The 15,806-nt window shown below is 46.2% G+C and overlaps 1 protein-coding gene across 4 annotated transcripts in view; it reads left to right on the forward strand.

Annotated features, from left to right (window-relative positions):
• Window positions 1–15,806, forward strand: part of FRAS1 (Fraser extracellular matrix complex subunit 1) — a 355,216-nt gene that overhangs the window by 265,654 nt on the left and 73,756 nt on the right. For all 4 annotated transcript variants that reach the window (XR_013394125.1, XM_077933767.1, XM_077933768.1 and 1 more), the window contains exons 33-37: window positions 1,815–1,952; window positions 7,043–7,075; window positions 9,654–9,785; window positions 12,137–12,262; window positions 13,666–13,913. Coding sequence is in view for 3 of the 4 variants with exons in the window: in XM_077933767.1 (XP_077789893.1) it covers window positions 1,815–1,952; window positions 7,043–7,075; window positions 9,654–9,785; window positions 12,137–12,262; window positions 13,666–13,913 (677 nt within the window). In the remaining variant the exon portion in view is untranslated. The remainder of the gene's footprint in view (window positions 1–1,814; window positions 1,953–7,042; window positions 7,076–9,653; window positions 9,786–12,136; window positions 12,263–13,665; window positions 13,914–15,806) is intronic.

Consider the following 15,806-nt stretch of genomic DNA (forward strand, 5'->3'; position numbering starts at 1 on the left):
TTTCCTCTGTTTTTGCAACCCACTATTTATGGGACGCGGGTGGTGCTGTGGGTTAAACCACAGAGCCTAGGACTTGCCAATCAGAGGGTTGGCAGTTCGAATCCCTGCAGTAGTTAACTGGAGTGGGGTGAATTAGAATTAAAGCATTTAATTGGTTTATTTGCTAAAAACTGTTTGCTAAACTATAAAATGATGCTCTGAATTGTTCTTTGGACTATTTAATGCAAATAGGGACACGGGTGGCGCTGTGGGTTAAACCACAGAGCCTAGGATTTGCCGATCAGAAGGTTGGCGGTTCGAATCCCCGCGATGGGGTGAGCTCCCGTTGCTCGGTTCCTGCTCCTGCCAACTTAAAAGTTCGAAAGCACATCAAAGTGCAAATAGATAAATAGGTGCCACTCTGACGGGAAGGTAAACGGCGTTTCTGTGAGCTGCTCTGCTTCTCCAGAAGCGGCTTAGTCATGCTGGCCACATGATACGGAAGTTGTACGCCGGCTTCCTTGGCCAATAAAGTGAGATGAGCGCTGCAACCCCAGAGTCGGCCACGACTGGACCTAATGGTCAGGGGTCCCTTTACCTTTATTTATGGTGAAATTCCTAGGCTCGAATCAGATTGGCTTAGATTAAGCAGAGTTATTTTTCTGTAATATGTGTTACGGTTAAGCAGAGCCAATCTGAATCAAGGCCCCCCTTCTGGCACCTGGCATGATGCTTCAGAAGAAGGCTAGAGACTCTGCAGGACACAGTCTTGGCATTTCGGAAATGGCTCTTGGCAAGGCGCCAGGGATGAGCAGCCTGCCCCGGCTGCAGTGACTGCTGTATAAACAACATGGAAGTGTCAAGCAAAGGGGGTGGGCTGTGTGCAGAGAGCGGCAGAAGTGTTATGAGGAGTGACAAAAGGCCTAATGTGAATTCTGTCTCCCATGGAGTTTACGGAACTAGATTTATTGAGCTGGAGAGCGGGCATAGTGAAAGCTTGGACCCCCGTGATGAGCCAGCCCTTCTCAAGTCAAGGTTGAGGTTAGGAAAATATTTTGTTCTCTTAGGAACTGCAGAGGTGCCCATTAGGCTCTCTTCATTCTTATTAGAAAGGGAGGTTTTCACACCGCTGCGCAAACACACCAGGCCCAAGTAGACCTGGGAAATGTAGTTTTCCCAAGAGATATTGGATGTTAGGGATTAGCTGGGGAGATGGGAGAGAGTGGGAAGTGCAGTTCTTCTCTGTGTGAGATTAAAATCTGAGCTGGAGAAGAACTCATGGAACGTACTATTCCCCTTGTAGTTGAGTTACAATTACAAGCTCCTGGCGTATATTTACAAACCCCGAAGAACTGATATCGGTGACATCTGTATTCATCACTAGACGTGGCAGTGTGCAGACCAGAGAGTTCCTGGTTCAAGTCTCATACAAACTGACAATTAATTGGGTGGTCATTGGATGAGATACAGGAAAGACATCAGCACTGTATGTTGCGTTATTTGAGTAACAAGGTACCTTATTTTTCCGCTATAAGACTCACTTTTTCCCTCCTAAAAAGTAAGGGGGAATGTGTGTGTGTCTTCTGGAGCGAATGCAGGCTGCGCAGCTATCACAGAAGCGAGAACAGCAAGAGAGATTGCTGCTTTCACTGCGCAGCGATCCCTCTTGCTGTTCTGGCTTCTGGGATTCAGAATATTTTGTTTCTTGTTTTCCTCCTCCAAAAACCAGGTGTGTCTTGTGGTCTGGTGCGTCTTATAGGGCGAAAAATACAGTGTGTCTGTAGAAATGTAACATATGCTGTGTGTTGAAAATGAAACTCTCCCTCTCTCTGCAGGCATTGTGGAGCACAGGGATAAGCCACTGTCCCCAGTAAAGTACTTTACACAGGCTGACATCAACCATGGCAAAATCGTGTACCGCCCACCTACTGCAGCCCCTCATATCAGAGAGCTGATGGAATTCTCCTTTGCTGGTAAGAAGCTAGTTGAATTGGGTAACACAGGCAGGCAGATATCTGCTTGGGGGATCTCCACGTTGCACATTCCCATAGTCATCATTCTGTGTCATAGCTTGCAGTATAAACCAGGGCTTCAACAGATGCCCCTTCAATAGATGCTAAGGTGAGAAAAGACAAATCCTTGTTCTTGGCATGCTAGCTTTCCATATGACAGCACTGCAGTGCATTTAAGCATGTAGTCCACACTTACAGCCTAAAGTGGTATAGTCCTCCCTGTACAGCTGCTTTTAAAAAAGAGAGGTTGAGAGATTTGATATTGCAAATTGGAGCAGAGATGAGTGATTTGGAGCAGGAAAAGGTACAAACTGCGACTGCCCCCTTCCAAACCGTACTCTCCTGAAGCAGCTTTTATTGGGATTACGGTAATTCCATTCCCCCCCCCCCCATGTAACATTCAGTTAGGCCCCAGGCCAGTCGTTTCCAAACTGGTGCCTTTAAGATCATTTGGACTACACCTCCCATCATTGGCCGTGCTGTCTGGGGCTGATGGGAATTGTAATCCAAAGTATCTCAGAGGCATCAGATTTGGGATGGCTTCCCTAAGAGAACCAGAATATGGGTTGAATATGGGGTTTATGCAGGCTCAAAGACCTGCTCGGCATCAAAGTCTCTTATGCAAAATCTTGCACAAATCTCTCTTTCCATAGCTGCTTCTTTCACAAAATTCTGATAAGGAAAAATATATACCGTATTTTTTGCTCTATAAGACTCACTTTTCCCCTTCTAAACAGTAAGGGGAAATGTGTGTGCATCTTATGGAGTGAATGCAGGCTGCGCAGCTATCCCAGAAGTCAGAACAGCAAGAGGGATAGCTGCTTTCACTGTGCAGTGATCTCTCTTGCTGTTCTGGCTTCTGAGATTCAGAATATTTTTTTTCTTGTTTTCCTCCTCCAAAAACTAGGTGCGTCTTGTGGTCTGGCGCGTCTTATAGAGCGAAAAATACGGTAGATACATGTTGTGAATTTTCCTTTGTGATAGGGATTGGGGGAAGCTCCACAAGTTCCACAACCCAGGGAAGTCCACACTGGGTTGTGGAGCTTGTACTGATGTTCTTTGCATGAGAAATTCCATTTTCAAAGGGAATTATATTAACCATGGGCACCTCTTGTCCCGAACGTTAGTTCCATTTTGTTAGAACAGCATCCTTCCCATCCGCAATGCGATCAGCTCGTTATAATGCCTTTCCAAATGATATGTGGCAGTTCTGATGATATATACAGTCTCTCATTTGTTGGACTGCGTGTTCCAAGGCAATGAAATCTAAAAGCAATTATATTACTAAATCATTGGATTTTACCAGGACATAAAATTATCAGTTCATGAAACTCCCTGGCACACTGTCAAATAATTTGTAGTGCAGGACATCGAGACATAGATCTCGGGGGTATATTACAATGCAAACAGCTGCCATTTTTGAAAGTACAAAGCAAACAAACAACCCAATTCTCCCAATGGGCCCGAAATGAGAAAATGCCCGTTTACAGATAGGAAAAAAATGAGGCTTGGTGTGGTCAAAAGAGAAAGCGTGGATCTGCATAAAATTTTCATATACATGCAAATTTAGAAGTAACCACTATATTTCAAATGGGAATACAAGACATCTCACCATAGTGGGGAAGGCTGGGATCAGATGACTGGTCAGTCGGTAGAGCATGAGGCTCGTGGGTCTCAGGGTCTCATGGGTCTCAGGGTCGTGGGTTCAAGCCCCAAATTGGGCAAAAAGATTCCTGCATTGCAGAGGGTTGGACTAGATGACCGTGGGTGTCCCTTTCAACTCTACAGTTCTGTGATTGTATGATTCTAGGTGGGGTACGGCGCTGTGGGTTAAACCACAGAGCCTAGGACTTGCCGATCAGAAGGTCGGCTGTTCGAATCCCCGCAACGGGGTGAGCTCCCGTTGCTTGGTCCCTGCTCCTGCCCACCTAGCAGTTCAAAAGCATGTCAAAGTGCAAGTAGATAAATAGGTACCACTCCAGTGGGAAGGTAAACAGTGTTTCCGTGCGCTGCTCTGGTTCGCCAGAAGCGGCTTAGTCATGCTGGCCACATGACCCGGAAGCTGTACACCGGCTCCCTCAGCCAATAAAGCGAGATGAGCGCCGCAACCCCAGAGTCGGCCACAACTGGACCTAATGGTCAGGGGTCCCTTTACCTTTACCATTCACTAGCAAGTTCTTCTGCTCAAGCCCCAGTTACAACGAATGGATGCTGTTCAACAGCACACGTCTAGAATTGAAACGGTACAATAGCACACATCTGAGCATTTTTTCCAGCATTTTATTTTTTTTTACTTTGGGATTTGGTTCCCATACTTAAGCTGGCCATGAGTGGATTTATTATGTTGTTACAGTTTTTTAAATATCTCGTTTCTTTAAAATGTGCTTTTAAATTGTTCTTACTGGTCCCATGGAAGAGGCAAATGACAAGTATAAATGAATGTTCATTTAGAAGGCCTATTCCAATCCCAGAATGGTTTCGGAGCTTTGCAGTCCATGGCCAAAAATGTTTCACTTTCGAAGAGGTCCCTCGTGGGAACCCTGGTAGTACATACAGCAAGAGAAAGAGATTTTTGCCTTGTAAATCTGTAGCAATAACCAAAATGTTACAGAATCACGAGCAGAGATTTCAATCTGCAAGAACTGGTAGGAAGAGGAGAAAAAAACGGCTTGGAATTATATCCATAGCATCTATATCTAGACTTATTTTCAATATAGGGATTGCAGCCTTGATTGAATAAGGTTGCAGTCCTAATTGTGTCTACTCCTGTTGAACTAAATGGGGCTTAGGTAAAGGTAAAGGGACCCCTGACAGTTAAGTTCAGTCATGAATGACTCTGGGGTTGCAGCGCTCATCTCGCTTTACTGACCGAGGAAGACAGCGTTTGTCCGCAGACAGCTTCTGGGTCATGTGGCCAGCATGACTAAGCTGCTTCTGGCGAAAACAGAGCAGTGCACGGAAACGCCGTGTACCTTCCTGCCGGAGCGGTACCTGTTTATCTACTAGCACTTTTGATGTGCTTTCGAACTGCTAGTTGGCAGGAGCAGGAACCGAACAACAGGAACTCACCCCATTGCGGGGATTCAAACCGCCGACCTTCCGATCAGCAAGCCCTAGGCTCTGTGATTTAGACCACAGTGTAAATTGGGGTAGGTAGAATTACAGCCTTAGGGTGCTTCTGGACTATTGCTATTTACGAATGAGAGTTGGGTGGGATACAGGCACAGCCAGTTGCTCTTGTGTAACAGTCCCGTCTCACTATCGCAATCAGACCTCTTGCAGTAAGGAAAGTGAAGAGAAAATTCACGATTAAGTATGGGATTACACTCACTGCAATGTCCTCTAAGCTCCATGTAGCAAATCGGAGGAAATGCTCAATAAACAGTTTATCTGGAAGTAACCTTAGTCTCTACTAATGCTGGATGTCTTAGGTTGCACTCTACAAAATTGTAGAGTTGGAAGGGACCCTGAGGACCAACCCCCTAGTCCACCCCCCTGCAATGCAGGAATATACAGCTCTCCCATGCGCAGATCGAACCTGCAACCTTGGCGTTATCAGCACCATGCTCTAACCAACTGAACTTTCTGGGAGAAAGCAGCAATGTTTGGCTTCCATTTTTAGAAACATGTTATCAACAGGCATATAAATTGTCCAGTGCAGCGGGATGCGGGTGGCGCTGTGGTCTAAACCACTGAGCCTCTTGGGCTTGCTGATTGGAAGGTCAGCAGTTCGAATCCCTGCGACAGGGTGAGCTCCCGTTGCTCTGCCCCAGCTCCTGCCAACCTAGCAGTTGGAAAGCATGCCAGTGCATGTAGATAAATAGATACCACTGCGGCGGGAAAGTAAACGGCATTTCCGTGCGCTCTGGCACTCACCACGGTCCTCCATGCGCCAGTAGCAGTTTAGTCCAGCTGGCCTCATGACCCAGAAAGCTGTCTGTGGACAAACACCAGCTCCCTCAGCCTGAAAGCGAGATGAGTGCTGCAACCCCATAGTTGCCTTTGACTGGACTTAACTGTCCAGGGGTTCTTTACTGTTTACCTTTATCTAGTGCAGCACCATAAGCAGGTATAGAAGCCGTTTCTTTTGTCCAACTATTACTTCTCTGTCTGCAAATGCCTGAGACTGAAGCTACAGGGGCTATACTTTGCCCATGTGGCAGTTTAAGAGACACAAACCGCTTGACCGTTTCTAGATGTAGGATCTTGAATAGGTCACCCACGCTAAATACACTCTTAACGAAAGCACTCTTGGGTTTGCCTTCAGATGAAATGCTTCAAAATATTTCTGCCGCATTAATGTTCTTTGACCTGAGAGGGTCCCGGATGTTGTGAAGCTACAACTCCCGACCTCCCCAGCCAGTTTAACCTTCAACCTAAGGTTGAAGGGCACGGAGCTAGCTCAAGAGTTGCTAGCCTGTGGACCTTCAGATATTGGACTCCAACTCCCATCAGACCTACCCCTCATGGCTGATAGTCAGGGCTGATGAGAGTTGTAATCCAGCAACAAATGGAGGGCCACAGGTCAGCTAGATCTAAGAGAGGCGTACACACCGTGCATTTTAAGCACATTTTCTCTTCAAATAATTCTGGGCAAAGCTGTTTGCTAAGAATGCTTGGAAATGTACTTTGTGAGGGCTAAACTACAGTTCTTTGAGAGGTGCATGTGTGCTTTACAGGCATATTTAAGGCTTAGGCTCAAACGCTGCAGGTAGTAAGAGTTCCCACAATTTTTTTCTGGAGTTTTAGCGCCTACTGTAGGACTTTTGAGCCTTCTCCCATTGACCTCACATGTTCAGTGCTTCTGGAGGCAGAACAACTTGGAGTGAGCTGTTTATTTACAAGATGAGCTGAAATCCAAGGGGCTATTGGCTCAAATTCTTAATATGCTCATTATTTCAAAATGGAGGGGGTTTGTTTCTGGACCTCGCCCCACCAAATCTCAGCGGCCTCACTAGCTGAAGTGGTTTTGTGGGTCAGGTAAGGCGACATTGTATTTTGCCACACGCTGAAAACAATTACGTTCTCTTTTTGTGTTTAATTTCCTCTAGGCCTTCCAGAATCCGTCAGCTTTCGTTTTACAGGTACACATCGCCCTGCAGTTCATTTTCTAACGTGTTGTGAGCTTGTTTAGTATGTTGTTAATACCTGCTAGTTTAAAAATAACAGTGATTAAATCCTAGCTTGCGATGAATGTGAAACAGCATGATTAGCAATCTTAGCAAGAAAAAAAAGATCAAGGGATATGAAAGGAAATTAGCAGGGAGAAGTGATAGTGCGAGGGGGTGCTTAACCCTTCCTCTTCCTGTTGTTTTCCCCCAACTGCTTTTCTCCACACACCTCCAACTAGGGAGAGGAAGATGCCATAGCTGTCAACTGTCCCTTATTTGGCGAGAAACTCCCTTATCCCAGCGCTGTGTGCCACTGCTGTCCCTTATTGATGATGTCCCTTAAATTTACCAGGTTTCAAAGAAGCAGCTCCTCTCCCTCCCTCCCTGCCGGCCAGGGATGAGGGAGGCTCCAACTGTGTTGCTTTGCTGCGTTGCTCACCCAATAAGGAGTCTAAGAACGACTGGGGGGGTGGAGCTTGCATGCCTTGTGCCGATCAAATCGGCTGCGTTGCCTGGGGAGTCGCCTTTGCTCAGTGCTTCCCAGCGGAGAAGTGACGGTGGTTTCCTTTGCTGCATCCCCTTTTCCGGGTTGCTGCGCTGTGGGAACCACCGCTTGAGGCTTCGTTTGGCTGCTGGCTGGGCTTTCTGCCTTTGGCTCGGAGGGGCTCAGAAGCTGAACATACCTGTGCTTGGAAAATCCCTTATTCTGGCTGCCGATCCCTTATTTTCGAGGCTGCTGGTCCCTTATTTTCAAATCTGTAAGTTGACAGCTATGAAGATGCAGGGACATGCAGTAGGCAGGAGAAAGTTCTTAAGCACACCCTTCTCGGATACCTTGCTGCTGCCGAATGTCCTCATTCTATCGCAGTGCTTTGTAGCTGTTTAGTGGGCCTCAGGATTCCAGAGCTGGGTTCTGCCAGGAAATAATGGATTTCCAGAATAAGAAAGTAAAGCTTTGACCTAATGTATATAGGCAACTTTCCTTCAGATAATGGAAGACAGTTATTTTTAGGGGGCGGAACAGTTACTGAAGCTATTATAGCTTCTTCTTTTTTTTAAAGAGGATTGCATTTTCTATAAAAGTGTGAATTAATTAATTTCCTGCAGATGATGAAGACAGTTTAGGGTTTTTTTGGGTGGGGGTGGGGGGTGGAGACCTATGATAAATTTTAGGGGGCCAATGATATATTTTACTGAAGTTATTATAACCCTTTACTTACTGAAATTATTATAACCCTTTACCTACACTTTACATAAAAGTAAATTAGTTATCACAGACGAGCAAAATGCTTATTATGAAGGACAAAGGGGGAGAGGATAGATTTTTAGAGAGAGACATCCTAGATGATGATGATGATGAGGCCTGGAAATGATGCCTTATGAGGAACGGCTAAGGGAGCTGGGCATGTTTAGCCTGGAGAAGAGGAGGTTAAGGGGTGATATGATAGCCATGTTCAAATATATAAAAGGATGTCACATAGAGGAGGGAGAAAGGCTGTTTTCTGCTGCTCCAGAGAAGCGGACACGGAGCAATGGATCCAAACTACAAGAAAGAAGATTCCACCTAAACATTAGGAAGAACTTCCTGACAGTAAGAGCTGTTCGACAGTGGAATTTGCTGCCAAGGAGTGTGGTGGAGTCTCCTTCTTTGGAGGTCTTTAAGCAGAGGCTTGACAACCATATGTCAGGAGTGCTCTGATGGTGTTTCCTGCTTGGCAGGGGGTTGGACTCGATGGCCCTTGTGGTCTCTTCCAACTCTATGATTCTATGATTCTATGATTCTATGATTCTATGATTTTAACAATATCCTGCCTTAACGTTAGGTTAATGTCCAAGGTGGTTTACTTAGCAATAGTGAAACAAAGTAAAAAACAACAACCACATATCAACAAATATGCAACGTCAAAAGGAGCAGTACACCATATCCAGCCAAACCCAACGGCAATTAAAACCCACCAGAGGGGTTTGGTGAATGAAACTACAGTCGTACCTCGGAAGTCGAACGGAATCTGTTCCGGAAGTCCGTTCGACTTCCAAAATGTTCTGAAACCAAGGCACGGCTTCTGATTGGCTGCAGGAAGTGCCTGCAGTCAATCAGAACCCACGGAACCCATGTCAGACATTCGGGTTCCAAAGAACAGTCACAAACCGGAACACTCACTTCTGGGTTTGTGGCGTTCAGGAGCCAAAACGTCCAAGTTCTGGGGCATTCGGGATCCAAGGTACAACTGTATTGTAAGCCTGGTGTTTAAAGGACAGTGAAGCAGCAAAAATGTTTGGAGAGGATGTTCCACCACTACAGAAAAGACCATTCCTAGTAGCCACCCACCTGATCTTTGAGGGTGCATATAGGTACGTAGATTCATATAAGATGCCATATTTCAAATACCCGAATCCTAGGCCATTTGTAACACTATAGGTCAAAACTGGCACTTTGAATTGCAGCGAGTCATTTACTTCACTTGCAAGTAGGTAGGGGAGAATTGTGGGGTTTTTTTTAGGGCTGGTTCTTATATATAAGGCAAATTCATTTAAATGGTTTTCCCTTCAGTTTCAGATGGAGAACGTACAAGCCCTGAGATGACATTTACTATCCACTTGCTCTCCACTGATGATGGATCGCTGTTATTCCAGATCACTGCTCCAGTCCTTGAGGTCAGCCAAGGAGGCAGAGCCACTATTGGTAAGGAGAAGGAGCAAGAAATCCAGCAGACTCAAGCTGCAGCCCACAGCCCAGTTGCAATTCACACACATTGCAGTCCACTTAGGATCTTTCCATAAATTAGCTGGTGTATGATTACCAGTTTTTTTCCAATGAATCTGGGGACACTTTTTTTTTTTTTAAGCTGAGTAGCAACAGGGAGTCAGTAGTGGGGATGGTAAGGCAAAAGGGATGCGGGTGGCGCTGTGGGTTAAACCACAGAGCCTAGGACTTGCCGATCAGAAGGTCGGCGGTTCGAATCCCCGCGACGGGGTGAGCTCCCGTTGCTCAGTCCCTGCTCCTGCCAACCTAGCAGTTCGAAAGCACGTCAAAGTGCAAGTAGATAAATAGGTAGCACTCCAGCGGGAAGGTAAATGGTGTTTCTGTGCGCTGCTCTGGTTCGCCAGAAGCGGCTTAGTCATGCTGGCCCCATGACCCGGAAGCTGCACGCCGACTCCCTCAGCCAATAAAGCGAGATGAGTGCCGCAACCCCAGAGTTGGTCATGACTGGACCTAATGGTCAGGGGTCCCTTTACCTTTTAGCAACAGGGAGTCAGTAGTGGGGATGGTGAGGCAAAAGACCCTGGGCCCGAGTACACATGCATATTGTATAAAGGTGCAAAGCCTTTCTTTCTCACCCTGTGAAACATAAATGCTCAGTTTTTTAAAAACTGGGCAACGGCGCACTGCCCGCCCATGACTCCCGAGCCTCCCCTAATCTCCTTCCCCCTTCCCCCTTTGTTTTGACAGATCGGGGGAGGCTTGGGAGTCGCAGGGTTTCCCAGTTTTTAAAAAACTCTGCACACTTATGTTTCACAGGGTGTAAAAGAAGGGCTTTCCTATTTTTTTTGGAAGCCGCCCAGAGTGGCTGGGGAAGCCCAGCCAGATGGGCGGGGTATAAATAATAAATTATTATTATTATTATTATTATTATTACTTGCCTGGCAGAGAAACCGCGCCTTGCGCCCCTCCTGGGCAATGGCCGCCTGCCTGCGACTCCCAAGCTTCCCCCAATCTGTCAAAACAAAGGGGGAAGGGGGCAGGAGATCTGTACCGCTGGATGACCCCGGTTCCCCCTCGGCAGTGGCGGTGGCAGCGAGCAGCTCCTGAAGCCAGCCAGAGCCAACTGTGCTACCAGGCTGGCTCCAGGCTGCTGAGGCTGCCGCTGCCACGTTTCCCGGGGACAGATTTGCAAATCTGGGGACATTCCGGGGATGGAATTTGTCCGGGGACAGATTTGCAAATCCGGGGACTGTCCCCGAAAACCGGGGACATCTGGTAACCCTAAGCAGGTTGCAACTGGAGGAACTGGGTGCTTGGTAGAGGAGATGTGGGTCAGGAACCTTGATTTGCTGCTGACATCTAGGAAACAAGGCATAGTTTTTCAGAATGCCACCTGGAGAACCTTTCGTTACCTGCCACACCACACCTTGTACTCCACTTTTCCAGCTGTTTTCCTCCTAGTTCTGGGAAACAAAATCTGTGTGTGTAATCCTAGTTGGGAAAAGCAGGGAACGTTGGAATCTCACTCGTGCTGAGTCAAAACATGTGTCCATCTAGCTTAGTTTGTCTACAGTGACTGCCAGGGTTTTGGTTGGAATCTGTTCCGGAAGTCCGTTCAACTTCCTAAATGTTCAAAAATTAAATCGCAGCTTCTGGTTGGCTGCAGGAAGTTCCTGAAGCCAATCAGAAGCCACAGAACCCCCGTCACATGTTTGGCTTCAAAAATAGTTCACAAACCGGAACAGTCACTTCTGGGTTTGCAGCGTTCAGGAGCCAAAACGTTTGGGAACTACGCTGTTTGAAAACCAAGGTACGACTGTATTTGCTGACTGACTTCTGTTCTGCATCTGGGACGAGTAAGCAGGTTTCAGCATTTTTCTCCTCTATGTCCGCCGGAATTCTTCAACATTCTTGATCATGAACGTAGTATTTCTTTCACTGTCGGTCTCCTAATCATGTTATATTCACCTATGCACATTCATTGGTCAATGTGGGAAATAGTCACATTTTCCAGTAACGCATGGAGACAGTGAACATTAACTGGGCAATATGCAAAAAATCACCTTTTGATAGCGTTCATTTGCACACATTCTCTCATTTGCATTTATCAGTTGTTTTGACAACTTTCAGAATTTAGTCAAATACTGTAAGTGTTTTGGTTTCTGTGCTTTTAGCATTGGTTGGGGATGTGCCTGTTTAGAGTGTTGCTTTTGTGTCATATGCTTCACTCTTCTCCCTTTGTAAGCTGCTCATACTAAAATACTCCAGCTTTTCTGAGAGGATAAAAACCCAAATAAATGCATTTTGCTTCCCCTACTTTGATCCCTCAGGGATACAGCTGACAGTGAGCGATGTGGACACAACTCCTGAAGACCTTTTCTTTGAGGTGGTGGATCCTCCTCATCATGGAGATCTCTTCAAGCACAGCTCCACGTTCCCAAGCCGCCTGAGTGCAGGTAGGCATGTGTGATTTGTGTGTGTGTGTGGACTAAGACACATCTATCTGTAAGGAAAAATGTGTGGCATGTACGGCAAACTGTGTGAGCTTATTTTTCTTGGAATGTAGACATCCCCTGTGTGTCACAGTGGCCTGGCTCGTGTATTTTTTTAAACAAATTTTATTGCTTTTTAAACAAAACAAATACAAGAACCATTCAACACTTATCTGGCAGTACATCTAATGGTGTTTGTTCTATCCAATGAATAGTCAGTATTCCAACCTATTACAGTTGTACCTTGGTTGACGAACACCTTGCGACTCGAACGCTTTGGCTCCTGAACGCCTCAAACCCGGAAGTGAGTGTTCTGGTTTCCGAATGTTCTTTGGAACCTGAATGTCCGGCGGGGCTTCCGCGGCTTCCAATTGGCTGCGGGAGCTTCCTGCAGCCAATCGGAAGCCGGGTCTTGTTTCCGAACGTTTTGGAAGTCGAACGAACTTCTGGAACAGATTCCATTTGACTTCCGAGGTACGACTGCACTTAACGTAACCTCGCCACTGAGAAGATTGAGCGGTTGGCATAAGAAGGTCTTGATTTGGCTCATGAACATCGTTAAAGAAAGGGGTTCACATTTCTTGGAAAGTCTCTCTTTTCGGTGCCTGTGTATTTGTGACAAAACAAACCCTTGCGCCACAGTTCTCACCATGTGGGGTTTTTTTTTGGGGGGGGGGATTTAATTTATTTATTGGGCAACCGCCTCCAACTTCTTCCCTCCCTTCCTTCCTTTCTTCTTCTTCTTCTTCTTCTTCTTCTTCTTCTTCTTCTTCTTCTTCTTCTTCTTCTTCTTCTTCTTCTTCTTAATGTATTTTCATTAAAGATTTTCTTGATTTACAAAGGTATCTTGTATTTTTTCCCCACATAACACATTTTTTTTTTACAAATTGGGTTCATTTGTTAAGACATTAGGAAGAATAGGGGGAAAGAGATGGGGGGTGGGGTCGGGTGGCAATGTTTCTATTTTACTTACTATATGTAGGGTTTGGTGTCAGCGTTGCTTGTGCAGGTTCTTTGCTGTTCGCTTGTGTTCCTTTGGTGGTGAGAGAGGTTGGGCTTGGCCCAGGGTGTGGTTATTCATGTGTGGTTGGCTGTGGTGGTCTTTGTTTTCATGTGTGAGTGGGGTGGGTTGGTGTTTTGGATCAGGTTAGCCATATTGATTTGTATGCTGTTGGTGGATTTTTGTCATTGTCTTGTTGGGCTGTTTAAGTGATAAAGGGAAGCCATACCGGGGTGAAGGCATCTTCCTCTATTTGTCCCCGTGTCAGTTTCAGTTTATTGGTTAATTTTTCTAGTAAGGCTGTTTCCCAAGTTCTCACTATGTTGTACATGGGAAACTCCTGATTTCAACCTTTCTTTCTGAGAAGGAGATACCTTCACATATGAGGAGATCACCAGGAACGCTCTGCAGTATATCCATGATGGTTCGTCCTCAGCGGAAGACACTATGGAGATTTCAGTGACTGATGGCATCACCACAGCGACGGCCGTATTGAAAGTCGAAGTAGCCCTGATCAACAGTGAAGGCCCCAGGCTGGATCCCGGTTGCTCACTCGCCATCACGGTGGCTGCTAAAAGCTCTGTGATCATCACCCGATCCCACTTTGCCTATATTGTAAGTGCACCATTTGTTTCCAGCCTCTTAGCCTCGATAATGTACCAGCCTGTCAGCCAGTTGGGGTGTTAGGGGAGGGGTAGTACCTCTGGTGGGGGACACATTTGGGGTAATTTGTCCTCATCCTGCACTCCGCTCTCACCTGGGGCACCTAGAAGCTGTCCGCATTTGACAGCATCCACAACCAGGGAACAGCTTTGATTGGCCAGGTAAACCAGGTGAGGATAGCTGATGGGTCTTAAACCCTCAGTGAGTTAGGGACTTCCACTGCATGCAAAGACAGGCTCCGTTGGATTGCATGGATGAGGAGGAAGAAAATTGAGAAAATTTAGAGCCATACTTTAAAACATAACAAAAGTTAAGATACTAAAAAAGATTAAAATTGCCTCAACTTCCAAAGCATCTGCATAGGCTTATCTAAGCAGCAACGTTTTTAGCCGGTGCCAAAAGGAGTACAGTGAAGGAGCCTGTATGATATCACTAGGCAGGGAGTTCCAAAGTTCTTAAATTTGTGGATTACTTATAGATAGTTTTAGATGGTTTCTGTCCATTTCCCAATGTTTGTTTTAAAAACGTTAGAAGGAGGAGAATGTCCATTGGTGCCCGGTTGTAATACATGGAATGACTTTCACAAGGTTCAAAGGACTGCTCACTTTTTGTTTCTTTCTTTTATCTTTACGTCAACCTTGTGAGGCAGATAAGGCCCAGAAAGCCAGCGTGGTTTAGTGGTTAGAGTGTTAGACTAGGGCCTGGGAGTTCAGGGTTCGGGTCCAAACTCCCCCATGAAGCTCGCTGAGTGACCTTGGGCCAGTCACAAACCCTCAGCCTAACCTACCTCACAGGGTTGTTGTGAAGAAAAATTGGGGAGAGGGCATGGAGAGCTACACACACCACCTTGAACCTCCTTGGAGGAAAGGTGAAATATCACAGCACAGTCCCATGCATCACAGAATTGTAGAGCTGGGTTGCAATAAATAAAAGAGAGTGAAAGGCCCAAATCACTCTAGTGAGTTTCATGACTGAGCAGTGATTTAAACCACGACCTCCTCAGTCCTTGTTTGAACACTTGCTGTTGGGGAGCCAAAACAGTCCAAGGATATGAAAAGAAACAGCAGTAACAGACCCTCCAAGTGTCCCTATTTTCCAGGGACAGTCCCGGCTTTACAGAAGCCATCCTGGTTTGTGATTTGATCTTGGAATGTCCCTCTTTTCTATTTTCAGTCGAGAAATGTTGGAGGGTATGGAGTTAATCCAGCTCCCAAGCCATGTGAAGTCAATCCTGTATAGGGAAGTTTTTTTAAAAAAATGTTTAATGTTTTATTATGTTTTTAATACGTATTGGAAGCTGCTCAGAGTGGCGGGGGCAACCCAGTCAGATGGGTGGGCCATAAATAGTGAAATAATAATAAAGGTAAAGGTAAAGGGACCCCTGACCATTAGGTCCAGTCGTGACCGACTCTGGGGTTGCGGCGCTCATCTCGCCACCCGCGTCCCAATAATAATAATAGGACATCCCTAGGACTTGCCGATCAGAAGGTCGGCGGTTCGAATCCCCGCAATGGGGTGAGCTCCTGTTGCTTGGTCCCTGCTCTTGCCAACCTAGCAGTTCAAAAGCACATCAAAGTGCAAGTAGATAAATAGGTACCGCTCCGGCGGGAAGGTAAACAGTGTTTCCATGAGCTGCTCTGGTTCCCCAGAAGCAGCTTAGTCATGCTGGCCACATGACCTGGAAGCTGTCTGCGGACAAACGCCGGCTCCCTCGGCCAATAAAGTGAGATGAGCACCGCAACCCCAGAGTCGGTCACAACTGGACCTAATGGTCAGGGGTCCCTTTACCTTTTTATTTTCACTGGAGAAATGTTGGAAGGTATGTGGGAAACTTTTATGCCTTAA

Source organism: Podarcis muralis, chromosome 9 (genome assembly GCF_964188315.1).
Source record: "Podarcis muralis chromosome 9, rPodMur119.hap1.1, whole genome shotgun sequence".
In the NCBI taxonomy this organism is placed as follows: Eukaryota; Metazoa; Chordata; class Lepidosauria; order Squamata; family Lacertidae; genus Podarcis; species Podarcis muralis.